Source organism: Osmia lignaria, chromosome 9 (assembly GCF_051020975.1).
Source record: "Osmia lignaria lignaria isolate PbOS001 chromosome 9, iyOsmLign1, whole genome shotgun sequence".
Lineage (NCBI taxonomy): Eukaryota > Metazoa > Arthropoda > Insecta > Hymenoptera > Megachilidae > Osmia > Osmia lignaria.
In genome coordinates this window covers 11,993,439-12,021,435 of record NC_135040.1, presented here as the reverse complement: position 1 = coordinate 12,021,435, position 27,997 = coordinate 11,993,439, and the positions used below count along the sequence as shown (strand labels likewise).

General features: G+C 31.1%; 2 protein-coding genes and 1 long non-coding RNA gene across 6 annotated transcripts; 2 read left to right on the top strand and 1 right to left on the bottom strand.

Moving 5' to 3' along the window:
* The first annotated feature begins 367 nt into the window (after window positions 1-367).
* Window positions 368-20,595, top strand: LPCAT (lysophosphatidylcholine acyltransferase). Of its 2 annotated transcripts, none has more exons than XM_034335431.2 (11): window positions 368-848; window positions 8,715-8,860; window positions 15,724-15,938; window positions 16,936-17,048; window positions 17,533-17,687; window positions 17,866-18,003; window positions 18,301-18,426; window positions 18,521-18,668; window positions 19,834-19,932; window positions 20,121-20,265; window positions 20,343-20,595. In XM_034335431.2, exons 1-11 carry the CDS (start codon window positions 723-725, stop codon window positions 20,426-20,428), a joined length of 1,497 nt encoding a protein of 498 aa, XP_034191322.2. In that variant the 5' UTR covers window positions 368-722; the 3' UTR covers window positions 20,429-20,595. The 2 variants fall into 2 exon arrangements, with proteins under 2 accessions (XP_034191322.2, XP_034191313.2); XM_034335422.2 differs by lacking the exon at window positions 15,724-15,938 and adding an exon at window positions 13,060-13,277 and having other exon boundaries at window positions 369-848.
* LOC117609265 (RAB11-binding protein RELCH homolog) lies at window positions 13,236-27,936 on the bottom strand. 3 transcript variants are annotated; one of them, XM_076690395.1, is made up of 18 exons: window positions 27,664-27,936; window positions 27,002-27,202; window positions 26,664-26,822; window positions 26,130-26,587; window positions 25,813-26,057; window positions 25,435-25,745; window positions 25,075-25,361; window positions 24,668-24,995; window positions 24,444-24,597; window positions 24,248-24,371; window positions 23,907-24,177; window positions 23,694-23,829; window positions 23,377-23,576; window positions 23,038-23,299; window positions 22,574-22,717; window positions 13,720-13,884; window positions 13,555-13,645; window positions 13,236-13,363 (listed from the first exon to the last, which is right to left on the bottom strand). In XM_076690395.1, exons 1-16 carry the CDS (start codon window positions 27,713-27,715, stop codon window positions 13,848-13,850), a joined length of 3,369 nt encoding a protein of 1,122 aa, XP_076546510.1. In that variant the 5' UTR covers window positions 27,716-27,936; the 3' UTR covers window positions 13,236-13,363; window positions 13,555-13,645; window positions 13,720-13,847. The 3 variants fall into 3 exon arrangements, with proteins under 3 accessions (XP_076546510.1, XP_076546512.1, XP_076546511.1); XM_076690397.1 differs by lacking the exon at window positions 27,664-27,936 and adding an exon at window positions 27,296-27,409; XM_076690396.1 differs by lacking the exons at window positions 13,236-13,363; window positions 13,555-13,645; window positions 13,720-13,884 and having other exon boundaries at window positions 22,430-22,717.
* LOC117609339 (uncharacterized) lies at window positions 23,534-25,031 on the top strand. The gene is made up of 4 exons (XR_004582573.2): window positions 23,534-23,653; window positions 23,728-24,387; window positions 24,672-24,808; window positions 24,894-25,031. It is a non-coding gene; the product is annotated as an uncharacterized LOC117609339 (long non-coding RNA).
* Window positions 27,937-27,997: the final 61 nt, after the last annotated feature.

Genomic DNA, 27,997 nt, shown 5'->3' with positions numbered 1-27,997 from the left:
TAAAATTTACATCTACTTAGTTGAAGAAATTACAAACTATTAAGTTAATTAAGTTAATTAGTTAATTAACAAGTATTTTCATCATTAAAAAAAACCACGTCACGAATAATTCATAAACCTAATAGATATGAATACATAAACTTTTAAATGTTGGTATATGTATTTTCAAATGTCCGAAATGTATCTATTTATGTATTCTATGATCTGTATTATTAAGAAAATAAATCAAAAAATGAAAAGGAGGGCGCTGTAGATTCGTCCTTGGCGCCACTTTCTCAGATCTGTTCGCGCCCACAGGGGGAGTTTGACGGAGACATCTGAAGTAACTTTCAACTTGGCAGCATGATGCGCACGCATCTGACAGTACCCCTTGTGTGTTCGGTAGGGTTCGGTAACGGTCGGAGAACGTTTGGCTGGTTCGTTCTAACCGCGAGCACAGTATACCGCCGACCGACAACCCCTTCGCGTGCGACGATGTTGCGTTGCGGCTGATCAGAACCCTTTTTGTCTTCGCTGTTTTTTAATTCTGTCTCATTTCGAAAGTTGTTATCAGTGCAAGCAGTTGAAATATATCATCGGAACGTCTTGCACCTGCCGATACGTATCGACGTTTCGCGGCCAGCAGTGTGTGACAGATCGAGCCGTGTTAAGTCACAACTCGGTCTATCGTTTCGTTTCTCCCCTTACCCTGTCTTTCCCTCTCTCCCACCCGTTGAAAAAACATGGCTGAAGCCAATGGGAAGATGCTGAATAAACATGAGGACATTGATGCTGCATCCCTCGGTGCTGACATTCTCAATCCCTTCGTGCATCGTCTCGAACTCGACACAACCTATGACAAGCTCAAGGTTAGTAGCCCTCACAATTTCCTTGCATACGGAAATCACCCCGGGATCGATGTTCGCGCGGCCGACTGTTTTAACAGTCGACCGAGGGCGGGGCGGGGAATTTGATCGTAACCGAAACAAGCACCACTTTCTAATAGACAGACACCATGCCTTGATGAACTAGAAACATACCCTCCTCGTAAAAATAGAATGGTATTTTGCCCGTATGCCTCGGTGAGACTCTTTGTGCCACTGTTCCACCGCGGTACTCTGTTTCGTCAACATTTTCAGAGGGCATCGTCGACAGTTACGTAAAATTGAAATCCCCGGTGCAACATAAATTATCAGTTTTTTACTCATATTATTTAGGGTTAATGTTCAAATGACACGAAATCGGTTCGTTGCGTTCGAAAAATATATTTTGTGAAACACTTTCGTGTTGATAATAACACTGTCGATCATGAATATAGAACAGCCGGCGTATACGTCGTTTTACGTAATATTATCATTATATGCACTCCTGACATTTTATAAATTTGGTTAAAAAAATATTCCAGTGAAATTTATTGCATCATTCGAAACAAGTTAATTTACCATGTAGAAATATTCCTAAAAATTTCAATATTTTCGAAATTACCGCGATTTTTGGGAGCGCGGACCAGGAAGAGTTTCCTACAATTTCGTAGGGGAAGTGATTGACTCTCGTATTAAATCAATAACTAATGCACATATAGTCCATAGTATTAAAACAATGACACAGCAAATAAAATTAATGAAAGAGAAAGTATTTATATTATCGGATGTTCAAGCGTTCACCACGTGGTTTGTAAATGACTGAACAACGATTTTATCGATCTAGATCAGTATCGCGATGTACGTTGGCGTGACGATAACGTCAAAATACTTTTTTGCTCGACACATGTGCTAATTAAGCCGTCTACACATCTGTTTTATAACTACACTGTACGTGCGAGCGCATGACTTAAACACGCCTCGAAATGCATTCTTTGAATAGAGATTCGAAAGCATGCGGATATACGTTGCTTTTATATACAATAGCGATCGCACGTATTCGTGACCGTCACAGAGATGAAGAGATCTTTTCCTCATTTTGTCACCGTTTCATTTTTTATTTAGAATCGTTTAACAAAGTAGATTTCATTTATTTTGGAAACGTTCCATGTGTTCGCAAAGTCGTTGTTTGAAATTGGATATTTTTAAAGAGATAAAGAATTAAGATTTTAAACCCTCGGATGAACCATGAAGAGAGCCCTAATTTTAATTTAATTATTTTCATTTCCTAAATCTTACACTGTTCCTCTAGAAATTATAATATATGAAACTCTTTCGTTTAAAAAATTATACATTTAACTTCAGGTTAATATCCTTGTACATGTTTTGTAAGTTTGTATCACGACTGACCCAGACTCCGCTGTTCAAAGGTTAATTTACTTTCTTGAAATTATTATATTGAGTGCACCACGATGATGTAACGATGATCTGGCTACGGTGTTGGAATTTTTCAAGAATTTTTATCAATTCTGATTTATTATTTCATAAATGATAAATTTTTAAATGATAAATACTTCGATATATTTGGTTTAAATATTTGTTCAAAATATAAGAGATAGTAATCTGAATGTGCAACGTGTAACACGTGTAAATATTACAATAATTTTAACGGCATCTTTAGGTACCGTTAAATTTGATGTTTACTCCAAGTATAATTGCATGGTGCATAAGAGTAAATAGGCAAGCGTGTTTCGAAGAAACAGCGTTTATAACTTAGTCATGAACTGATAATAAAAATAACGTGATAATTTGTAGGTGAATAAGTGTTTGCGCACACATTATGCCAGAGATAAGGCCTCGTTTCGTATTTTTTTCCGAAACTGTATTTTTTTCCGAATTCAATTCTCTGTTATTGAATTACACTTGCAATATATTAATTCCCGTTTCGTAATATCACACGTGTGGGTGATAATTTAATTAAACTGTACATGTGGGAGTAATTAACATGTTTCCAATGGTTACAAAATTTACTTTCACAAATTGCAACATACGTAATTTAACAAATCTGTGATAAAATTAATTTTCAATGGATTTCCAATTTTCAATTGGAAAAAATTTGCAGTAAAATTCATGCAGTCTTTGGACGAATTGCAATACTGGTTTTTAAGGTAAAAGGTTCGATACGGCTACGTATTTAAATTGAACTTTCTCCATACGAAGTGAACTGATCGTACCGGATCTGAAGTAACCTGAAATAAGTTTAATAAAAAAAAGGAGCACCGTTGCTTTTTAGTACAAATTTCAATAAATAAGACTTTTCTTCGAATACACGTAACCTTTCAATACCCTTTCTGTGACTATTGCAGTGGTATTACGTAACAGGAACCTGAGAGTAGGATAAGATGATATTACAATGGAAACCTGTTTCCATAGTTCCATGCAACATTGATCTTCGATAATTTTTAATAAAATAATTTGCGGTCATCTAGTCTGAAATGTAACATTTGTGTTTTCTAATTTCATTATACTCCATTTATTTACATCACTGTGAGTTTCTGTTAAATTTCATTGAATTGCAAAAAATTTCATTTTTACACTTTATATTAATATTTAATAAATCTTGAATTTTATGTTTAATAATAACAATAAAAATTCCAGTTGCAATTATCAGTCGCCAGAGAAATATTTTTGAGTACATGGAGCATAAGAAATGATAAATTTGTTATATTTTCCTCTGGATTCTTCATTTGTCGATTACAATTAGATATTGCATCACAGTAATACGAGATGTACATATATAAAGACAATACCTATCTAAGCAATATTGAATTTCGAAGCCTGTAACTATCGTTTCGGTTGGAAAGGAAATCTTTTTAAGTATTACATACTAGTAAATCTGATGTCTGCATGTTGCATTCATGATATGCTTCTTGCATTTACAGTTGCTTGCTTAAAGTAATTTAATCCTGAAAATCAATTACCAATATTAATTTTTAAACAAACCAATAAATATCCAATCTGCATGAAGTGTTTGGAAATTAAACTTCGAGATTCTATTAGAGGAAATGCTTGTTGCATTCTTGAATAAGATTCATTCTACTTAATCAGGAAAGCAGAAATCCTTAAAGATTATAAAAGGTGCACGTATTAAGGAACAATCTACTGTTTCTTTAATGTAGCAAATTAAAAATGAAATGTGAAAATTGATACCATGCATATCTTATGATTAGTTTAATCATTCTAATTAGCATAAGAAAATAAGTTGATTTTACTTTTACCATATTGATATATATTATCTACTAAAATATTATATAATTATAGAATCTTGAATCAGTATTACAGTAATTGATATTAATCGCTTATAAAGAAGGATTTAAACTAAAATTGCACGGAAATGCTTTCAATACCACGTTGCTTTTCACTTTTTGCGTTGACCCAGTTTAATTTTCTTCAACACATTATAGAGAATAGAAAGGTCCGAAAGAACTTTCGCAATAAACAGGAACGAAAACGCTAAGAATTTCGGCTTCTTATCAACAAAGTTGGGTTAATAAAATATCGTTAAGTCGGAAAACGTGAGCGATGTAAAACGGCTAGGAAAACAATTTTCTTCAATTTTCATCAGGAGAAGAGCAAATCTTTCGCCGCGGCGAAATGTGGGTCATAAGTACGCCGAGAACCTACTCTGTGGAACGTATTCTCTACAAAGAGTTTAAAAAGGAGCAGAAAATCGTTCCGACATTCTTTTTTTCATAAAAAAAAAGAATTATATTTGATTAAAGATTATATAGATTCCTATACTCAAAATTTTAATAATAAAAGAAGTAAGAAAAAATTTCATTACGAGATTTTGAATGTTATGTTCAAAAAATTAGAAGAAGCCTGCGATAAGGTGAAACATTTTCTTAGCATAAAAGATTGGCTGTGTTCATAAAAATGAGCACGTATTTGATAAGACGTGTTATACATAACGTATGTAAGTACATATGCATATACGCTTAGAAATAGTATATAAAATGCTCGTTGTCAATGTACATAGGCTTGAAAATGCCTTCTTCTCCTTCCTCGTCCTGAAGAGCCTTGACACAATTTCTAACCGTCAGCCCAAATAGCTACAAGTTCATTAATTCACATCATAATGTTATACGCGCGAGATTAAATTCGTGATTCGTTCACAGGTTTCGTTTTATTACACGATTCGCGATTCTCAATGAACTACCTTTAAATCACATACAGGGTGGTCCATCTAACGCGACCATCTTAATTTTTCTTCTCCTTTTTTTAAAATTTAAGTTCAATATTATATTAACTATTTATAGCTATTAGCGATACTTTTGTGTTTATATTTAATTTAAATTAATATAATTTTAATTCATTGTAACAGTATTATATTTGCCAGATACTATTTGCAGATATCAGAATTTAACCCTTTGCACTATAATTGTTTTCTTAATTGTTCTCGTTCAATTCTAATTTAATTTTTATTCAGTCTATGACTCAAGCGTTTTAGGGAGAAACAATTTGGTCACGCCAGGGGTGACCTCGTAGTGCAAAGGGTTAAAAAGCAAAAGTTTTTAGAGAACCGAAAGGGTAAATTAGATTTGCAAAATTCAGCTGGATTTGAACCCGAGACCCTTAGATTGATAGTCCAGATAATAATGAAACTAATTGAAGTGGCTAGATTAGGAGGACCACCCTGTAGATATCTCGCACGGCATTGAAAAGTTCATTGTAAGTTCGTGAACGAAAGGCTTACGTATCACAGCACTCATTCTTCTGGAATACTAATTACGGTTTTAATAAACGTCTCACGCGATTAGTAATCTGTGTTTGATCTGACGAACTCGTTTTCGTGACCGTGAATGCACTTGTGGAAGGATCGTATCAAGTTTAAACAATCTGAAACCTTCCTAGGCAAACATATTTTCTCACTTTCTGTAATTGTAATATTTACAGAAAACTTATATTGTACAAAGAACTCATTTCTCATTTAATTAGTCATACTGGCAAAAAATAACGCTGACGTTAACTAATGAAATGAATTCTTGATTATGAAATGAAGATGGCAGTGATAGATTAACTTCATGGGAATTTTTAAACTGTGACAACAATAATTTACTCTAAAAATGAAGGTTGATCTTGTCATTTGAAGTATATTACACAAGAAATATTATCATTTGAAATTTTTCATTAAAGCAATTAAAATTAAATTATCAAACACAACAGAAAATAATATTTAATTAATTCTCTTAGGGAGCAATTAAATATTTAAACGTTTGAAAGTATAACATCTATTAATTGAAAGGTATCTTGTTTAAAACTTGAAATAAGATACAAGATAGCTAGAAAATATAGGTAATAGGCAGTCTTGAGCTAAACGAGTTTTTAAGGCTTCAAGATTTATTCTACAGTTTATAGTTGAAGGTACACTTCTGTAACTTTGTTATTCACTTTCTCCAATAAAACTAGCTTTTACTCCATAGATTGAGAGCGGACGCAAAGAAATAAGTGGTACAAACGATATTTTCGAGGCATTTGAAAATGATGTTCCTGTCATGTCTAACGATATTTCTAACAATCATTACATGTAAAGATTTATAGTACGATTTCCTTCGTATAATACGAGTCTCGAACAATCTAAAGTCTTATTTCAAAAAGGGGACTAGATAAAGAATATATGACTAGTGAAATATCGACTGTTCGAACAATTTCACTATTTTATTTTCATTTCTTTTATGCTGGAACATCTACATATTCGATATCAATATGGGTCTCCTAACAAAGGAAACTGGTACAAAAGGCATAGTTACAGATTTACATCTTTTCTACTTATAAATATACATTTATCTTCATCCCTTACATAGCCATTTTCCCTAAGGAAGCTTACTATGCTCAATGTTGAATAATTTCCACTGTGAATGAGCATAAACGAACCTTTAGAAATTATTATACGAATATCATACCACCTCCCATTCTTATTAGCCACGTTTTTCTTATTAGACCGCAATCAAAGGGTTTAGAATCCAGATAACGAAAAAGATTACTCGGTCATGACCTCGATCTTGAAAGACTCCTGTGACCAGTGTTATGTAAATATGAGCGCGTAGTTGTTGTACAGGTATAAAATGAAGTTAACAGGTGAAATGAAGCCTAACGGAACAAACGAACGGTACTCGTTTCTCCTTTTTTCTTCTCTGCTCTCTCCACCATTTCCTTCTCTGCCTTTCCGTTGCTCTTCTCTTTCCATCCATCGGATACCAGCATCTCAAATCCTCTTCGTTCCTGTAACCTTGGCCCACTGAAGAAAAAAGTAGTTCCTGACCGAGAAAGTTTATTCGGTGAACCGGCGTTGAACACGGTACTATAATTTTTAAACACCTTGAGTGTGGTCATCTTTCTATGGGGTTCGATGTGCCTTCATCGACTTCAGTCGTCATCGGTAAATTTTGTTACCGGAAAAATTAGAAAACTATTTGAGAAATAGAACAATCGATTTTGACATTAGAAGTTAATCAGGACGATCCGTTTTGATATTAGAAGTGATCGAAAATTGTTACTATTTTATTTTATTCTTGGCATTTCTTAATTTGTATTTTAATAAAAAAGAAGTATTGTAAATATTCTAATTTTTCAAATTTTATAAATTCGCAGACTTTTCATTCTTGGCCTTGACATTTGACAATATCTGAGCTTAGTAAAAATTTTATAAATTGAATAAAAAATTATTAGAATCGACACACTTTTGATAGTAAAAAAGATTTATTTATTTTGGAAAAATAAAATTTTGCAAAATTTTGCAGTAGAGAAATTTTTCGAAGGCATTTTAACTAGCTGCTTAATGATTAAAAAGAAATTTTAGTAACCTAAGATTCCAGAAAAATGAACTTTAGAATTAAAGTAAATAGCGTACAATGGAAGAATGAAATTGAATTTATATGAGCAATCAAAATATAGGGTGTTGTACTCTTCTATAGAAAGCAGTGCAATCTGATCATCACACAAATGCTTTCCTGTGTAATAGAAGTACCGTTCATTGTCCGTAAAGAATCATAGATCTTGCTGATCGAGGCTTCTTTCGTCTTATCGATGAAAAAGTTTCTTTATGCACTTCAAACACCGTTAACACCACCTAAAAGCAGTGCGAAGCATCTTCAGCGTTAACCCAATAAAGAATCTTTTGAGATTCAATTTAATAGATGACCTACTTCTAATGTTTTCAAAATTTCATTTTTAATTAAGAACTTGGCTCTTATATTCTATGTATATCTATCGAAAAAATAAAGACGTAGAATGGGAGTATTTTATGATCGAGGAAAAATCGAAAATATAATATGAGTAAACAATAATTTTAAATATAAAATCAAATGTTTTTTGTGATACTTTAAATTTAGCACTCTGACCACTACAATAAAAAAGAAAAAAAAAAAATACACATCGAATTGAGTATCCTCCTCCTTTTCAAAGTCGGATAAAAATAGCCATATTTATTAGGCTGTAGCATATAAAATACTGAAACAAATTTCAAATGAATTATCATTAGGAAGAGTAAAAAATAAGCTTTTATATGATCTAAATACATTTTCAGAAAATATCTAATTAGAACTGATAAAAAATTATTTGACAAGAAAACTAGGATAAACAATTTTAAACGACGCGATCCTATTCCTTTGACTATTATTAACCTGTAAAACGTTTTAAAATAGTTCACCATTGACCATAACAATCAGGTGTACGGGATACTAAAGAGGTTGTAAACTTGACGAGCATTGTACCATTGTAGGGTTAAAGAACTTTCCGGTTTCCATGCTTCTTTTCCCCTGCGTTATAGTAACACGCCGATAGCAACTACTAAAGCGGAAATACTTGATGTTTCAGACCGCATTCTTGACGGTAGCTCTTCTACCATTCAGGTTGGCTGCAATCACGGCTCTGGTGATCATGGCCTGGCTTTTAGCTTGTCTAGGTCTCCTAGGACTGTCCGAGGAAGATCTACGTCGAGCTCCTTTGACCGGATGGAGACGGTATGAATCAAGCCGCAATTATGTTTCTTATCTTTCACATTTTATTATAGCATTTCCTTGTTTTTGAAGCTTCGAGCTGCAATTGGTACCCTGTCACTCCATTATAAGTATCCAATATTTTTTGTAAATCTCAGCTTTGCGAGATACTTATAATTTTAAATTGAGATATCAAAAAAGTCCCCAAATTTGTTTTCTAAATTTTATAAGGCAATAATAATTTCTGATATTTTTGTGGTACTTCTTTGAATGCTAATAGTGGCCTCAGTTTTTAAAGAGAAGTTAAGAAATTTAAAATGAATGATGCATTTTTAATTTGGTGTAAATTAGTGTTATAGAATGCACACAAACTCATTTCATATAAAATATATAAAATTAGAGGTATCCATAATGGAGTAACAGGGTACATTACTGCCCTCTTTAACTAAAATATCCTATTTACCATTCTCATTATTTTTTAAAATACTTTGAAATATTTGGAATCGTAAGCAAAGTTGAAATGTACTACTTGGTTCTGTAGCAATCTAAAAATAGTTTAATTTATTTTTCCTATCTGGTTGTTGGATCATTTTATCATTTTTCAAATGTTACTTGGGATAATTGAACTAAGGAGGGCAGAGTAAAAGCATGTATCTTTTGGCTGTTTATTTCCATTAAACGTTTTCACTCAAATTTTTTGTTTGCTTTGAAATAATGTGTACTATGCTCGTTTCTATTAATTACGCTTTTACTTTTCGCTTGTCTTGATGGTTGCACTTTAACTTTCATTTATCCCGATTCTTACATCGCATTCACAATTCATTCACGTTGAATCTAACTAAGCATGACATTTGTACCATCCAGTTTAGAATACGTTCATGTGTCATACGTTAGTACTTGGAAAAGAGAATAATAGAAAGTACGTAATTCGATTTAGTTTGATGCCGGTTTGTAATACGAAGCAGTGGGAGCAATATATGTTATTGAACATTTAGCTATGAAATTGTAGGTTTTTAATTTGAAATCATTGTTTTTATTGTTTAATTTTAAATATGTTTATACCCCGTTTATTTATATGCAATTATAATTGATCTCTGATTAAATAATATTTTTTTAAATTTGTAAATATATTTTTAATTTGTTGATTGTTAATTGAAGTCTTTAAATATTAAATTTAGGATTTAGAATATTAGAGTAGCCATTAGTTTCAAAATAATTCTTTAGCAATTTTCTAAATGTATTTTCGAATGTTTATAAATAGATAAACATTTGGATGCCTAAAATTAATTAAACGTCACACTTCTTATAAAGACACTTCTCCATAACATTCGGAGAGAGGCATAAAGAATATTTCTCCCAGAGATACATTGTAGTCGGAGCAAAGCGGGGTAAATAAATTGCGGAAATCCGCTGAAGAATTTTATTTCATGAACGCATACTTGAAACGATTGAAGATGTCGGAGGGGGAGGGCGTGAATGACCGCCGCGAAGAAACGAGCGAGGATAGGATAAAAAGAATAAGTAACAGGAGAAAGTATGCATCAGACAAGTAGCTTAGGTCTAGCTTTGTATGGACGTCGAATCGATGGAATTCTTCGTTCGTGCCGATCTTTTCACTTGTCACGCGTTCATAATTTTAACTCATAATTTCTAATCACGATGCAAATGCAACAAGTGCACTTGCAGCCTGTTCGAGTTCCAATGCTACGTATTTACTGTCTTTCTAAAATTTTGAGATTATTATTGCTTTGTACGATGACAGTAAAATTATGCTTCCTTAATTAGTTTTTGAGAATATTTGAAAGTATTGCAATATATAATGTAATTATTTTGAATAAATAGAAAAATTAAATTTTTCCTAATAATTAGTAACTGATTAAATGAATCAAAATTAAATCTCCAAGTAAATATCACATTAATGACATTAAAATAAAATAAAAAATAGAAACATTTTTTTTTCCTATTTATAATTTCATTCACATTGGAACTTGAATAAACTGTATAACTTCAATCATGCTTTCAGCAATATTTCTAATTTTCTTCATGTTTCTTTTAATAATTTCGCATATTGCGCAAATTTATTGAAAATCAACACAAGTCATTCGATTAAATTTTATTGCAATTGAAATAATAACTCCTGCAGTCATAATGAGACCCATAATTAATTAAATTCGACAATGTAATATCGATTAATGATTAAACAAATAAATCATTTATTTATTATTAAGGAAGATTATTCAGTCGATAAATTTAAATTGAAATGTGTGTCAGAACTTTCGTTGACACTTTCACGTCTGAGGATCGTCCAGAATAGTAAAATGTGTCGAAAGTACGGTTTCAAAAGAAGGAATTGTTATGGAAAATAAATATTAGTCTGCATGAGATGGCGTAGACGCTTTTCGCCTAGAATTGCTTCTATTTCGCACTTGTACCGTTAGTTGTTTAGCATTCATTATTAACTAAAAATCTAATGCTTCGTGCACGACGTATTTTCAATTATTGAGTATATAAATAAATCAAATATAAACAACGAGATATTAAACGAATAGAATAATTCAACTTATCAATTAAATTATTTCTTATTTCTATTTTCAATATCATTTTAAAAATACTTTTTTTCTAATCCACCCTAAAATTTTACGCGTTATCACACTTCACTTGGAATTATTTATAAATATCTAATAGTTTTAGAAATGTTAAAGAATAGTACTTATCATTGGTATAATCGTAGTCTTCACTAGTATAATTACACACAACTGACTTTGAAAAGTATCGAAAAAGGGTGAATACTAAATAACGAATAAAAAGTGTCTTTTTAAACTTGACTCTATACAGCAAAATTTTCCACGATTGTTTGCTTTATTTATGTAATAATCGATAAAAGTGGTTCTTTAGATCTAACTGCTACGTGGATCTATGTAGTTTCTAATAAATTATTCAGTAGCATGACCTTAGATTGAGTATAGTTCTGGAAGGGGTAGTTTCGGTTTCGGTATAAGCAAACTGTAATAACGCGTAGAATAACGTTATTTGACTATTTGACAATTTCTCTTTGTTTATTTACTTGGAAAAATTAGTGGCATGTTTTTAAACCCTTATCTACCAAGATTTTCTATATTCCTCTCAAATATTTGGAAATTTCTTATTATGTAGAAAAGCATCTCAATAAAATCAATGCATGTCTCGTCAAATTAATATTTTGAATGTTTAATGCAACGACCGCTGTTTATCATTTTTTATAATTTTAAAAATTATGTCTTTTTATTTAAATAGTTGCTTTGTTGCTGTATTATTTTTATTATTTATTTGAAGAAAATTTTGTTTAGTTACTGCCGAAGTAGAATCTTGATTACTAGATCAAAATTTAAAACAACATCCAATTTCATAATTTCATATCGTATAAAATTTTGTATAGCCATTGTTCAAATAATTTTCAGTCGACAAATGATGTTTAATTAAACATAACATCAAATATATATATTTTGCGGTGTAAACATTCGTGTAAACAAGATTCTACTGATAATTGCAATATTCTTGATTAATTATATACGAGGTGTTCTACGTAATTGGAGCAATTGGTTACATCTCTTTTCTGATTGTAATCAAAAAAAGATGAATAGTTCAAAGAGATCTACATTTTCAGAATCGTATTTTTTTTACAAGTGTAATGATGCACCTCTATTTCATAGTTGCATTATTCTTCAGTAAAATTTAAATAAATAATAAATTAGTGATAAGAAAAGTAGTTGATTTAACATATATCAATTATATAAAAATGATTAAATTACTATGCTAATTTATTTGTTACCTTTTATTTATTTACATTGCAAATTTATCTTCAATTTAAAACCAGATATACATTTAACATTGATTGTTCTATTATTAATAGAAATATTTATTTCAAACATATTATTAACTAATCATTTCACATCTATTTTATTCTAATGATTTGAGAAGATATAATTTACACAAAAAATAACATATACTTATAAAAAATATATGATTCTGAAAATGTACGTAGTTCTATTTGAATCATTTAAATGCAGTTCTCTTTTTCCTGTAAATGCGATCAGAAGAGATATGTCTTGTTCTACTTGCATACGAAAAGATACGAAAGACAATTGCACATATACCAAACATATACTTACAAAAGGTTCCATTCAACTGGTTGAAAAATAAAACAAAATTAAAAAAAAATAATAATAAAAAAATAAAAAAAACAGAGACATGCGAATTGTGATCTGCTGGGTGATGCGAGCGTTGTTCATCTGCGGGGGATTTCACCATCTGAAGGTCAAAGGTCGTAAAGCGGAAACAAAGGATGCCCCCGTGTTAGCCCTAGCCCCGCATTCAAGCTTCTTCGATGCACTTCCGGTCGTTTACCTCGGCGGACCGAGCATCGTCGCGAAGGCGGAGATCGGGCGCATTCCTTTTTTCGGAAGTAGGTCTCCCACTTTTGCTCTGTCAAGCCATCAACAGAGTCGTCGTTCCATCATTCAAAATCGTTCGACATGTAAAACTAATTAACTGGGAGAAGAAAGTTTAGTTTCAAATTTAGTTACTTTCTTTTTGCATCGTATAAAAATAATGACAAGTCTTTGTGCCTTTAACCGATTCGAAGATTAAGACCTGTTAGATTGCTTTTCTAACAAATTTTCTATTAGTTATAGAAGAAACTGTCATGAGTTAGCGAGAATATCTTGTAAGTATATACATACATGAGCATTTTCGTGATTTCAGTAGGTCTTATTGCCCGGAATTTCATGTCCTAGTCATCGGTTTTGTGTATCAATAAGAAGTAAACACCATCTGAAAAAAGTGTGTCAGAAAAAGATGTTTTCAAGCCCATATTGGACATAATAACAAATAAAAAATATCTATACTTGCGTGCTGGAAAAGGTTCCTTTTTATTTATTTTCGATCCAAAAATATTATTTATTCCTAAATACTGGAAATCTGAATTTATCTTTCAAAATATCATGAGCAGAGTATCTCTTAGGATAAATGGTAATTATGTATAAACTGGTCCATCGAAGTACATCCAATACCTGAAACAAAAAATTAATATATTAGAAAAATAATATCTAAAAAAAAGAGTATAATAAAATAAAATTTTAAAAATCATAATGAAAATGAATTTGAAATTAAATTAAAACTTTAAGTAATTAGCAAAGACTCTGCTCGATTATGATAGTTCAATTTTTAAAAATACTAAATTATGAAAAGAATTGATATAAAATACAATAAGTATATTGGACTTAATCATTTTCCATAATTTTATATTAATAATTCGGATTATTTTAACGATCCTCTAATTACCTACGAACCTTACGAAACGATGGAACGCGGCTCTGCCTTCATTCCACACAAATGAAATTCCATACATAGTAATTTTTCAATAAATAGAAGCATCTTCTTTTATATCATTATCTTATATTATTACTTGTTTCATAAAGAAGGAAAATTAAAAATTCATAAACACAAATGTCATAATTAACACATCAATTATAATTATATCAATCATATAATTCTGTAAACAGGAAAAGAATATAAAATAATTATTACTCAATTGATTATTAAATACATGTTATCGATAATTGTGCAAATATACATATATGTTATTATCTTATTCAATATGTGTCTATCAGTGATTAAAACAAAAAGAAAAAAGCACATAACTCTATAATGTGGAATAATATACATACATATACACGTATAAAAGAAGAATATTTAGAATAAGCTAACAGAAAATGTATGTATGCGGTGAATGGGAAGACCTATATTGCTACTAACAAAGTCTGGAATAGTGGGCATACATATGCTACTAACTGACACTATTAATGTTCTGGATCACAGTTGGAGGAGCACGTTATTTATTATTTCGAGGTTCAAAGGAACGCTCGCTTTTATTTATTTTGTTTAACGCTTAACGATGCCATCAATCGCTTCGTATATTTCTTTCTATCTCTCTCTTAAATTCTTTCTAAAGTCTATTTTTTCTCTTTCTCTTTTTTTTCGTTTTATCACTTTAACATAATCGAGAACTTTGTGTCGCGATAAAGTCACATTATAAATAAATTGTATTTTTAATATGAAAACAAGGAGATGTCGAAATTGTCGGGTACTCGTAGAGTAACGAACTCATAGCTGCATAAACTTTCTCGTTGCAATGTCACTTGGCTGCGAAGCAGTAAAGTTTCACTCTTGTGCAAATAAACCGGTGGTGGAGTTTTCTACCATACGGGTGATGAAGTTTTATGCATCGTCGAGGAGACTTCGTAAACAAAACCATCAACTCTAATAGAGTGCTACAGAATTTAATCGGGCACTTTTATTTCTTTGATAAATTATTTTCTTGAATGTTCATACTTCAACACGTTGATTACTACGGAGATCATTGGTGAACGTTTTAAATTTAATAAACAAACAAAAATTTCAATAATATAAAATATTATAGTAAATTGAAAGCTGTAGCATTCTATTTGTTAAAGGTACTTTCCTGTTACGTCAATCCAAAAATATAATTGATTCTCAGAATTTTATTCAAAAAATACTGAACGTCATAGAGTGAAATCATTGAGGATAATCAGAACATTTTTCGATGCTGACTGTCATTACGATAAAAAAAAGTTACTTATCTGCGGCTAAGTGGTGGTAGAATTATTTGAAATAAGAAATTAAGAGAATTTGTTTTTACTCTTTGTTAATCATAGGGGTGGTTAAGAATTTTTGTAATTTGACGATAAACGGTATAATAAAAAATTAGTCAAAAAATTGTAATATATGGGGAATCGCGTTCGAGGCTTAACGTTTATATCGCGACAAATTATTTCGTGTAGAATAAAATGCAGAACGCGTTAATGTAATTGGGATGCGTTAACCTGCAGCAAGATAGTGCCCTGGCTGTGCTTTTTTGGCCGGTTGACATACCAGGCAGGAGGAATGAGAATCATTGTACGTGGAAGACAAGCAACCAGGGCTGAGGCGCCGATCTTGGTGGTTGCACCCCATTCAACCTTCATGGACGGTGGGATTGTCTACATAACTGGCTTTCCTTCCATCATCGTAAGACGAGAATCGGGACTGAATCCGTTCATCGGAAGTATGTGATAATTATTGAAAGATTCCGCATTCGTTTTACCGATTAAATTATCCCGATAAATATTAATTGCTCATATCACTTCGGCTGAAATAACATTTTTTTAAATCGATGACAGTAGGTAGGAATACTTGAGAAATATTTAGGGACGTAGGAGTCTAAGGTTTTCAAGTGTAAACAGAATCTCTTTGAATACTGATTTCAATGACCTGATTGAAAATCTCAAGAGTTGGGCAAAAATTTGATTAATTAATCCTTGAACAGCGGAGTCAGGATTAATCGAGATCCAAATTTATAAAACATATACGAAGCATATTAACGAAGGATTTTATATTATATTAAAAGAATAATTTTTAAAGAAACAATATACAATTTAGAAACTTAAAATAATATTAAATGCAAAATTAAATTAAAATTGGAACTCTCTCCATGGTCCGCCGTTCGAGGATTAAAGGTGCCTGATTTATAATAAACACGAAGTAAATTATTTAGATTGACTTTCTGCATTAATAAACATTTTAATGACTCATTAGTGCATGCAAATAAGTTACCAGTAATTTGAATAAATAGCACTTTGGTATAATCTTGTCAACATTACTTGTTGAGAAGAATTATTATGAAATAGGTATAACGAAAATGAGTATGAAAGATCAATGAAATAACAAGTAAATGTTTGAATAATTATTTGCCAAAGGATTATCCCATTCACCACGATACATACATGTGTGTATTTATTTACCACATTTTTATTCATCGATATAACGTGTATATTTCTCAATTACATATAAGACAAAGATATATTAAAAAGAAAAGAAGGAGAATTCTATTTAACTTTATTCAAATTGATATCAATTTAGACGTGATCTAAGTAGAGATTCATATTAACTAGATTAAAAGACGTTACATATAAGTTACATAGTAAAAATTAATTTCATCTAAGAGTTCGTCATTTCAATTTGATATATATATTTGCATTTTTTTTTTTATACTACGCTCACAGAATTAATCAACTATACACAACCGGTCTATGTTTGGAGAGAAGATCCGAATTCACGGCAAAATACCATCAAGGAAATTATTGAAAGGGCTACATCGAAAGAGGATTGGCCACAGGTATTGTTGAAATACAATTTTTAATTCCATATGAGAATGAAAAATAAATTTGTAAAATGAATTACTACCTTTCTTAAATGTAAGAAACAATTTCAAATTGTATCGATAATTTTCGATAAGACTGACGCAACTAGATTCTATTTTTCAGCGATATTAAACTCGAGAAGTAATTATTTTTAGCATGTCGATTTCTATCAGCATATGTTTGATTCAATCGTTCTTCATAATTCATCGCATAAAAAATTTCAAAATGATTTATTTATAAATTGTTTACCTGTCGAATTTCGTCACCCCTATAGCAAATGAACAATTTTTATTTAAGGAGTCTTCTCAGTGTGATGGTTGAAAAATGAAACGATTTTTGAGAATTTTTTTAATAAAAAAATTTGGAAACCTTTTGGAACCTTACACTGGGAAGATATTTGTACAGTACATATTTTCTTGTTTTTAATTTACTAATAAATCGGTAATTTCTTTTCTGCAGGTTATGATTTTCCCGGAAGGTACATGCACCAATCGATCGTGCCTAATTACTTTCAAATCAGGTGCATTTTACCCTGGTGTCCCCGTTCAACCCGTTTGCATCAGGTATCCCAATAAATTGGACACGGTAACATGGACATGGGAAGGTCCTGGAGCGTAAGTATTCTTAAGTCTTCATCGATTTTAATGAATCAAAGCTGATAAGAAACTTTATCAAATCGATAAACAAATATACGTTTTCATCAAATATTTTCTCCCTTCAGGTGATTGAAAGTATATTTTAATTCGGCTGAATTACAGTTTCTAAACGAATTGAAAAATATTATGATTTTAGATTGAAGTTACTATGGCTAACGTTGACTCAACTGAATAGCAGTTGTGAAATAGAGTTTCTCCCTGTGTACAAGCCGAGCGAAGCTGAAAAAACAGATCCCAAGCTTTATGCAAACAACGTGCGACGTCTTATGGCAGAGTGAGTACATTTCATTAGACATAGATATGTAAAATTGAAATTAACTTCTCCAATTTATTTTCAATTTTCTACACGATTTAATCCCCCATATGAGTAATTCACAGGCCAAGTTGATTAACTTCATTTTTTGAATTTTTTAAAATTTTAGTACCAAAGCATTGGATTGTTAAATTTTAATATTGTATCAATTTCTCTAATTTTTTTTTACATGGAATTAATCGATTTGACAAATGAGCTAAAATGATCATAATTCCAAATGTTCATTATCCGATGGTTAATAATGTACGTATTTTTTAGGGCACTACAGATTCCTGTATCAGACTACACATACGACGACTGTAGAATTATTACTAAAGCTCATCAATTGCACATACCACATGCGTCCACTATAGTAGAAGCCCATAAGCTTCGTAATAAACTCGGGTACATATGCAACAAAAAAAGAGAACTATGAAATGAATATTATATAAAATAGAAATTAATATAATATAAAATTTCTTCTCTTTTTTTTTAATAGCTTAGTTACAGCAAAGACGGAAGAAGAATTAGTTCAAAAGAAGACAGAAAGATTTAGCGAAGAAATGAACTTGCACGAATTTGCGCAAATCCTTAGAATAGATGAAAAGGAACCTGCTACGCAACAACTCTTCCGAATACATGACAAAGTTTGTATTATTCCGTTTGACTTATCAGTGAATGTTGCATTTCTTATTATAAAATGACAAGTTAGATACTGTCTTGTTATCCATAGAATGATTAATACGTTGAATGCTAGGGGGGTCACCGGTGAGTGGCACCGCAAATTAAGATATATTGGAATGATTAAGAGGAAACAATAGAGAAATGTTGCTTCGAATAGTATTACTACTATATTGATAATTTAAAATAACTTGAAATTTGAAAATTAACTACTTATTTTTATTATTAATAATTAGAGTTTTGGTACCCCATACAAATGGAACAAGTTATAATTTTAAAATGGTAAATGATAAAAAAAATTACATGGCGTCGAATAGAGTGTCACACGATCCATGCGTCGGTACCGGAAGTGGAAGCGTTTCAAAGATTTCAACGTCAACTACATTTTTTAAACGGCGTTGTGTACTTTGTTATACATCAATTGAAAGGTTTTTTTATTCCCTACGAGAAATTATTAAGGTACTTCGGCCGAAAACTCTTCGATTCAAAAGATATTTTAGGGAGAGACAGGGAGAGACTAATGGTCTCTCCCTAAGATATCTTTTGAACTAATGAATTTTCGACCCAAGTACCTTAACACTTTTTTATAGAGAAGAAAAAGACGCTTCGATTGATGTATAACATAGTATAAAATTCCATTTTCAAAAATTTCATTGGAATTGTTTATTAGAATTCAATGACTTCAAATATAATATTTTAAAGAATAATACGTAGCTTCATACATGAATCACATTATACACATTTATTGTATTCAGAAAAAAAAAGAATTCTAAATATTTTCGAACTTTCTGACGTAGTTGCAGGAATGACCACTTAAAGGAAAAATTCGATAGCATTGTAATAGGTACAAGATTTATATTATAAGTCCATGTTATTTCAAGGAAGATAAATTTAAAATTAAAATGACACTCTTTGTGCACGATATTTCATGATGTTACAAAAATCTCTCATCAAATTGTAAAAAAAGTAAATATGATTTTCATATTACGAAAATATTTTCTTCTTACAAAAAAAATTATAATAATATAAATGTCAAAATATCAGTAACTATGAATCTGTATAATTACTGTGTGTACAATAATTTTTTTTTTTTAAATATTTCATCTGTTATAAATCTTTCAATTATTCCAGCAAGCGAAGGGTATAATAGATTTCGAAGAGTATTTATTCATAGTATTAGCCACAGCAAAGGCAAATTCTGAACTAGAAAAAGTCGAAACAGCGTTTGAAGTAAGTACAAATTAATTAATTTTACTAATAACTAGGATTTTTATTTGTGATAACATTACCAAAAATATGAAGTATCTAGCACTGCTTAATTTTAATATAAGAACAATATCGTTCATCTTAGCCCATACCTAGTTACACCAATGCACATGATCATTTATCGCATCCATTAATTATGAATTTAATTACAGGTATGTGGCACAAAATCATTGTCCTGCCTGAATAAAATGGAACTGCGAAAGGCTTTGAAACTAGCATTAAGTTTACCAGAGGAAGAATCGGACAAAATCTTTCAGAATGCTAAAATTGATTCTGCTGATACGACAGTAAATTTCGGTAAGCATTTTCTAAGCTTCGCTTATTCGATAATAACTATTACTTAGTTTCTATACATTCGTAATTATTTTCAACAGAATTCGTGCTTGCCGCGCTAGCAGCGCGAGCAGAATTGGCACATATATTCGTTGGGAACACCGAAACGAGGAAAAAAAATATTTGAGAATATTTAATCGACTCGTTCCGTGCTCATCGAAGATGCAGGACACATCGCGTTTGCAGCAGACCGCTTTTAAATCAGGCATGCGTCAGTCCTGTATAACTTTGCTCCTCTCTTGCTGATATTACCCTTTCAACGAATAGATAGCCATTTTCTTTTTTTTTTTAGTATTATTATCGTTGACGAAGCAAGAAGTACCGTCTAAGGAAATAAAAAAAAAAAAAAAAGGAACGAGAAGATCGAATAGTAATATTTAAGAATTTCATTGAATGATTAAAGAAGGGTCTGGATAACGTAGATAAATTTCTTCGCTTCTAGAAGAATTTTTTCGTACGACTAAAGTCATCTCTCAAAATAGAAAAAAAAAGATGTATTTATTATTTAACATACATTTTTACCATCTTTTTTTATTTACCACTTTAACTGATAAGAATCTAAGTTTTTATATTCTGTTATTTTGATCGTAGTTAATACGAATGTAGATAAAAACTTGATCTTTCTTTCTTCTTTTATTCGTTACGCATTGTTCATATGCATTCGATAATTGTGATATAGTTTCTCATTATTTCGAATACTTAGTGGTTAAATAAAAAGTGAAATCTCACGTTTATTTTGAAATATATTTGTGTTCTTACTCGTTTAGAGATTTTTCTCTTCAACAAAATGTCACATTCATGTTCAGAATCGTGTAAATAGTTATTACACCGAAGGTTTCTTAGACTTAAGTGTGCAAGCTTCATCGTGTAAAATTTACACATCATGGCAGATGGATTGTCTATGCAAAATAAATATTCTTAGAGCGTTAGAATTATTATAGATTGCTCAGGGTATCGATGAATTCATGGCTATTGAGTGTTACGTGAGTTGTAATAAATAAGACGTGGTGAGCGGTACACCAGTCACAAAACTTACCTAAGTTTCTGATATGTCTAATGAAACCAACATGTTTAGAACAAAAAGGCATTTAGAATAAATATATTATAAAATTTATTCTTTGCACGGTAATAATATATACTACAATATTTAATATTTAATAAACATTAATGCATATACATGTGTACACGTATATATGTATATGTATATGTAAAATAATGATACAGTGGTCATGAATTATCATTGTATATACGCATACATTATATACATGTATTGTATATGTATATACGAGAAACATGTAATTGTATATATATATATATATAGATACAATAAAATATTCTTACAAGATATGAATTATTTTAAATAAATTTGATTGCTTCTTACCATTCGTTTACAGCTAAAAAGAAACCTACTGATTTATGTTAGGATTGATTTAAGTACAAATGTACAGATATACGTTAGCTACAACAAATCTATGGTATCACACGTAATAAAAATAAAGACTATGTTACTTCAAATATCAAATAGTAATACAAAAAATGAAACGATCTTTTAAAGACGTCAACGCTTGATAATCACAACCGATTTCTTAAACTGTTAATGTACCTATAAGATACTCTTATGTAATTTTAAAATATAGTAAATATTATTAAATCCTTGTTAACATTATTTTTAAAATCGTAATTGCATTATGGCAGGATATATTTCGAATTTTTTGTTTATTTGTAAGAGCACGAGATGACGTATACGCAGTATGAAAACTATCTATAACACAGTAAGCAATGAGATTCATTTTAATAAATATATTGCAGTTTGATATAATATAAAGTAACAAACTATAATAACATTTCTCTTTAAACAAGTAATCTCGTACAGAGCTATATAACTATTTTAATACACGATGTTATACTTAATTGTGCATTCGAAAGCCAAAATTAAAACGTTATTTATTGACTCTTTTTCCTAAATTTGTTATCCTTCTAATGGATTGAATTTTATAATTCTCATGATTTAAAATTGCATCTTAAAAGGCACACCATTATAGTGATGTTAATGATTCTTTAGTAATATTTAACTATAAAATTATACCGCGATTTTTTTTTTTAAACAATGCGTAAAATTATATTCCGATTCATATAAATTTTGTGCTTTATTTGTACTTGTAATTGTATAAGTACAAAAGGTCTTAAAAAAAGGAAATTATAGAAAGAAAAAATTTTATAAAGAATAGGCAGAAACATTTGTCCCTATTAATAAAACAAAGATTTATCTTACTTTTTTCGAAAAATACTAGTCATACTAGGCGAGCTAGTTTTCTGTTGAAATATTTTGCTCACTCTTTGCCTCATATCTTCTACACCTTGCCCTACATTTACTGTAGCCATTGACAATGAAAGCCCGGAACTCATTGATAATGACCTAAAGAATAAGAAATAATTTTTATAAAATTGTTGAAGCAGTAACAAAAAATATACGCTATAAAATATGACAAAATAACAGCATGGTTTGAAGGAATACATATGTTGGAATAAAAAGAATTCTATTAATATTAAGGTCATTCCTTCATAAAACTAATTGTTTGAATATTTATTGAAACAAATATTGCAATTTAAAATGTTTTATTATATTTAGTTTCTTCTAAATAGATACTAATTATAATTTGAAGATCATAATATTGCACATCGTGTAGTACGTTTGGGTTAAGTATAATATTGTACGATGATGATTATTATATTTACCTTTCCATTGGTTTTGATAAATCCTGTCGAGATTCAGCTTCTCTTAACAACGATCGTACAGCTTCTTTTTGTTGTGGTAAATACTGATTAACTAATTGCTCAAGACATTTTAATCCTGGTACCAACATACCAGAAACACATTGATTGCTAAGTGGACAGTAAACCAATACAGAATATGCTTCAACCAAAGCATTAATAAGATCAATTTTACGACCTTGTTGTAATGCCGATGAAGTGATGCCAACTAACTGTGCAGCAATAACTACGTAAAAATGAATAATCTCGTTTTATCATAAATTACACTAAAACTGAAAATACAAATTTGATTGAACCTCTTACCGTCTTCTATATAATTTTGAGGACAATTAGGGGCAATAAATGCTAATGTCGAAACCAACGGAAGTGCTAAGGTTGGTGGGACACCCTGAGGTTCTTTAGCAATAGTTTCTAAAGTTAAACGTGCTTTATCGCGTACTTCTCTAACCTTGCACTCCGTTATCAAACGACCAAGGGAAGGAATTGCAGCAGATCGAACAGTTCTAAAAATAAAGTACTGTTACAAATGTGTACATAAGTTCATTAATAAAAATCTGTGAAGTTTATAAAGACTAATATGGTTACTAATTCAAAATAAAATATTTACAAATGTATCTTACACATCGGAATCACTAACGAGTGTTACAATTGCAGGAACTACCTTCGCGCTTGCTAACCTATCGGAAACATGAGCTATTACACAACCAAATAGTGTTGCAGTTGCACATCTTACAATAGGTCTTTGGTGCACTACTCCTATAAAAAAATGGAGGAGAATTACTAAACATCTAATAAAAATAGAAAATTCTACGTAAAATGTCAGTGAGACTAACCATCCCATAAACCACTAAGGACATACTCTTGCATATGCTCTTGGGAGCATAATATAATTATTGCAATTTGTAAACTAGTAATACTGGTTCCACTCATAGATAAAGCAACAAGGAACTGTTTTAAAGAGTTAGAAACCTTGGTACCGTTTAAAGTGGACAATATAATTAAATATGCTGGAATTAATGTTAAACTCATATTCTTTTTATCTGTTGATAATGTCGTTAATTGCTGTTCAAGTTCAGCTACCTCAGATGCAAATATTGGTTGGATCTAAAGAAAAAAAAAATATCAGCCATAATTTCTACACAAAATATAAGGTTTATTAAAATATTGAAATTACCCGAGTTTCCGTAATATATTGTCCAAATCCCAAACACAGAGAATGAATATACGTAAGAAGAGCATTTAAAATGGATTCTTGTAAAATATCAATGGATTTTACCATTGTCAAAATTTCCACAACTCTGAAAAATATCAATTGTAAGTATTCGATAGTAACGAATAAAAATATAAAAAAAAAGTATCTGTTAATATACAATTTATTAGTGAACCATTCCAATTCTGGCCAGGTATCATTTTCCCACGTGTTCGCAAAAAACGTGTTTAAAAGAGCTCCTATATTTGTATCTCCATCATAAAATACTTTTGGATTTACGATATTGGAATGGTACAAGTTCAGGAACTCATCCGCTGCATCATAATTAAAATGAATTTATGATCATTTATAATACTTATATGCATTCAGATTTATTATACTTACGCAGGTCAGATGATATTCCATGATCAATATAAGTTTTAACGATCTCGGTATCTGCTACGCAAATAACTGTATGGGGAAGTAAATACTGTAATACCGCAATTGATGAAACAATTCTTCCTTCATCGATATGATCTTTATTAGGTGAGTGTTGAGAATGTCCAAGTTTTAAATGATTCTTTATTTTGGACGTTATACGCGGTAACAAATGCGTCTGCAATCTTTTCAGAGAGAGCGCCCATTGAGCTAAAATCGGTAAAAGTATAGAAGATGCGACTTCAACCACAATAGGCGATATATCGTGAAGTGCTGTTAATGCTAATTCTTCGCACTGTAAAAATAATAATTATTAAAATAATACACCCAGATTTCTGTTACCAAAATTTATGTAATTCTAATTTATTATGTACCTGAAAATATTTATCAGGATCATCCATTAAAGCTATAAGCAATGCAAGACTCCTTACTACACTAGCTCTGACTGTAGGATCTTTATCTTCGAGTAACATTTGTTGCAACATGGAAAGCATTAAAGAGTTCCTTATGCCAACTGACATGTATGGAGTTAATACGGAACAACACTCAACAGCTAGCAATCTTTTCTCAGGATACTTGTGTTGACTCTGTTCCCAACAGATAGTCAATATTTCTTCACCTTCCATTGGTTCATCTTCAAGTTTAGCCATTGCAACGAAACCTAAAAATAAAATATGTAAGTAAAAAAAAAAAAGTAATAATTTACTTCATTACGTATAATGATTTGTATTAACCAGCTAATATTAATTGTCTCTCATCCTCCTGCGGCCTCTTCTTTAGACTGAACAAAAGTTGTAGTAATTTTTCTCTTTCTGCAGAATCACTATGTAGTCGAATTGCACTTAATATTAATGGTATCACTTCTTCGCGTCTATTCAAAATAATATTGGGTACGATGCGAGGTAATGTTTGTGATAGAATTTGAACAAGAGTGTCGCGCGTAACTCCATTTTTGAAAAGTTCTTCAGTGGTAGAAATGATAGAACTTGGTATATTTACTAAACAATGTGCTATTACCTCCATCTTGAATTTCAATGGTAGATTTCTGTGAATAAAATATTAATATATAAAACATTAAATTTCCACGTAAAATGCTATTTATGAAAATATACCGTGATGGAGGATTTGGAAGTATCGATGACCCTTCTGTCACGTCTACCCTGGGTAACTGAATTCTCGTCCACTCTTTGTCACCAGGATCTGTTTCACCAAGACTAACAACAACAGAAACGCTATCATCTTCTTCTGGTTCTTGAGTAACAGTGGACGTATCGCGAGCTGGTGTTTCAAGGAGTTCAAATTTATCTGGAGTTGTAGAACTCGAATTTAACGTTTGTATGGTTCCACTGCTATCTTGCTACAAAGAAAAAAGTATACATCAGTTATAAAAATTTAAGTAACGTTCATGAATATTTGTTATTCATTATACCTTAGTTGGATTTTGAGATAAGCTTCCACTTGTAGCAATAATTTGTTGTAAGTCTAATTTTTCCTGTTCTAACAATATAGCCTGTTGTTTAAGTTCTTCCACTTTGTTTACCATTTCTTTAAATTCATCTTTATCTGTTTCAGATTCTATCTCGCAAAAATCCGTTTGCACACCAATGCTCACAGAAGGTGGTTTATCATACCCATTAGCTCTCATATATTCTCTATAAATTTGTATTAATTCTGCAGGTTTTGAAATATTCAATCCTACATCTTGCCAATCTTCGAAATCTTGATTTTCATTCTCATCGCTAAATGTAATTGATGTTAATTTATAAGAACGTGCTAATAAATATTCGTTAATAAGAAAGTTTAGAGCTCTTTGTTCATGGGGTTTTATGGGTGGTTTGCTAACTACCTGCTTATCAGAACCTTTGTCAGATGTGGCTGCTTCAGATTCTGAAATGTTTGGAAGAATAATATAAAATACTATAAATTTGTATTTAGCAGCTTTCATTAGTCAAGATGAAAAAACCTGTTACTACAGTGAGATTCGCACGAAGAGCAGAAATACTTTCTCTTGCCTTCCTTAGTTCAAACTCTAAAATTGCTACTCTTTCATCAACGCCTCCACCATCTTCTGAATATCTGGTCATATCCAAAGAATCTAAAGTAGCCTGACTAGAAGACCTAGCTAATAAGTTAAAATACAAATATTAAATTATATTATTCTTACTACTTTTGATATTCAAAAATGTAAAAAAACATGAAAGATAAGAATTCAGACAAGAATATATCTAAATGTTTCTTCTTATAAAGTTAACAAATTATTATACGAATAAAAATAAATAACTCTAATAATATTATACATACGCATAGGAGTATATGGTTCTGGTTTAATATTATGAGTCTCAAAATGATTTGGGTTTGAGAAAAAATCTCTTAAAATAGGCAACTCTTTTCCAGCTTCGCATAGTTCCGCGTGTAATTCCAAGGCCGTTAATAACAGTTTTTCATTTAACAGTTTAATGGCAATCTCTTCATAAGAGATCAATGATTTTGTGACTGGACATCCTAAAATTATATAAAAATTACATGTTATAACAATTCTTGGAAGACGATATATCATTCATAATTAATACATAAGATTTAGTTCGATTTAACTACCGATGACGTGTATACATTTGTCGAGCTAGTATCAATGACACAATTTATATATATATACCGCAATTCACCAGAGTCCATAACTGCGAAAAGACCAGTTTTCGTTCTTCGCGCTTCTCCAGTGCGCATCTTCGCCCTGATTGGCGATACTCCCAAACGAAATGGAAAGCGATTAGCAGAGAGCTCGCTGCGTTCCCCCACCATCTTCCAACCTGCGCGTCGCAGTTATGGACTCTGGTGAACTGCGGTATATATATATTAAGGAATTTCTAACCTCAATACTTTATTTGACGTTATAAATACATATTACATTTAAAATGTAAAATATGAAGCTCTGTTATCAAATATAATTGTTAGAATATGTTTATTACCTTTACTGTCTGTGGGCAGAGAATCCCTAACCTCCTGTACACCATCAGCCATAGCTTTCACTTTGTTGGGTCATCAACCAACAATGACATATCTATTTAAAGTGACGGATAAAACGGTAACCCACTCAAGTGCGTGCCATCCCTTCATTAATCTAATTAAATATATTAATAGAAATTCCTTGACTCTATCCAACACAATACATCATTTATAATGACAACAAAGCCATGTTACTAACTCCAAATATCCAAACCTACTGTATTTTCTGCTGCAGTGACTACAGATCCAACAAGACTGGACATGCCTTTGTTCTCGAGAGGCCGTGATTTGGGGGAT

What these genes read in the sequence shown, in the direction of transcription:
- LOC117609265 (XM_076690395.1), bottom strand. Translation starts at nt 27,715, where the DNA reads ATGGCTGATGGTGTACAGGAGGTTAGGGATTCTCTGCCCACAGACAGT. An exon ending in CTTCCAAATCCTCCATCACG is followed by an intron (nt 25,746 to 25,812) that starts GTATATTTTCAT and finishes TTTTATTCACAG; the next exon opens with AAATCTACCATTGAAATTCA. An exon ending in TTATCAAAACCAATGGAAAG is followed by an intron (nt 22,718 to 23,037) that starts GTAAATATAATA and finishes CTTATTCTTTAG; the next exon opens with GTCATTATCAATGAGTTCCG.
- LPCAT (XM_034335422.2), top strand. Translation starts at nt 723, where the DNA reads ATGGCTGAAGCCAATGGGAAGATGCTGAATAAACATGAGGACATTGAT. An exon ending in CCTTTGACCGGATGGAGACG is followed by an intron (nt 8,861 to 13,059) that starts GTATGAATCAAG and finishes TAAAAAAAACAG; the next exon opens with AGACATGCGAATTGTGATCT. An exon ending in AAGTCGAAACAGCGTTTGAA is followed by an intron (nt 19,933 to 20,120) that starts GTAAGTACAAAT and finishes ATTTAATTACAG; the next exon opens with GTATGTGGCACAAAATCATT.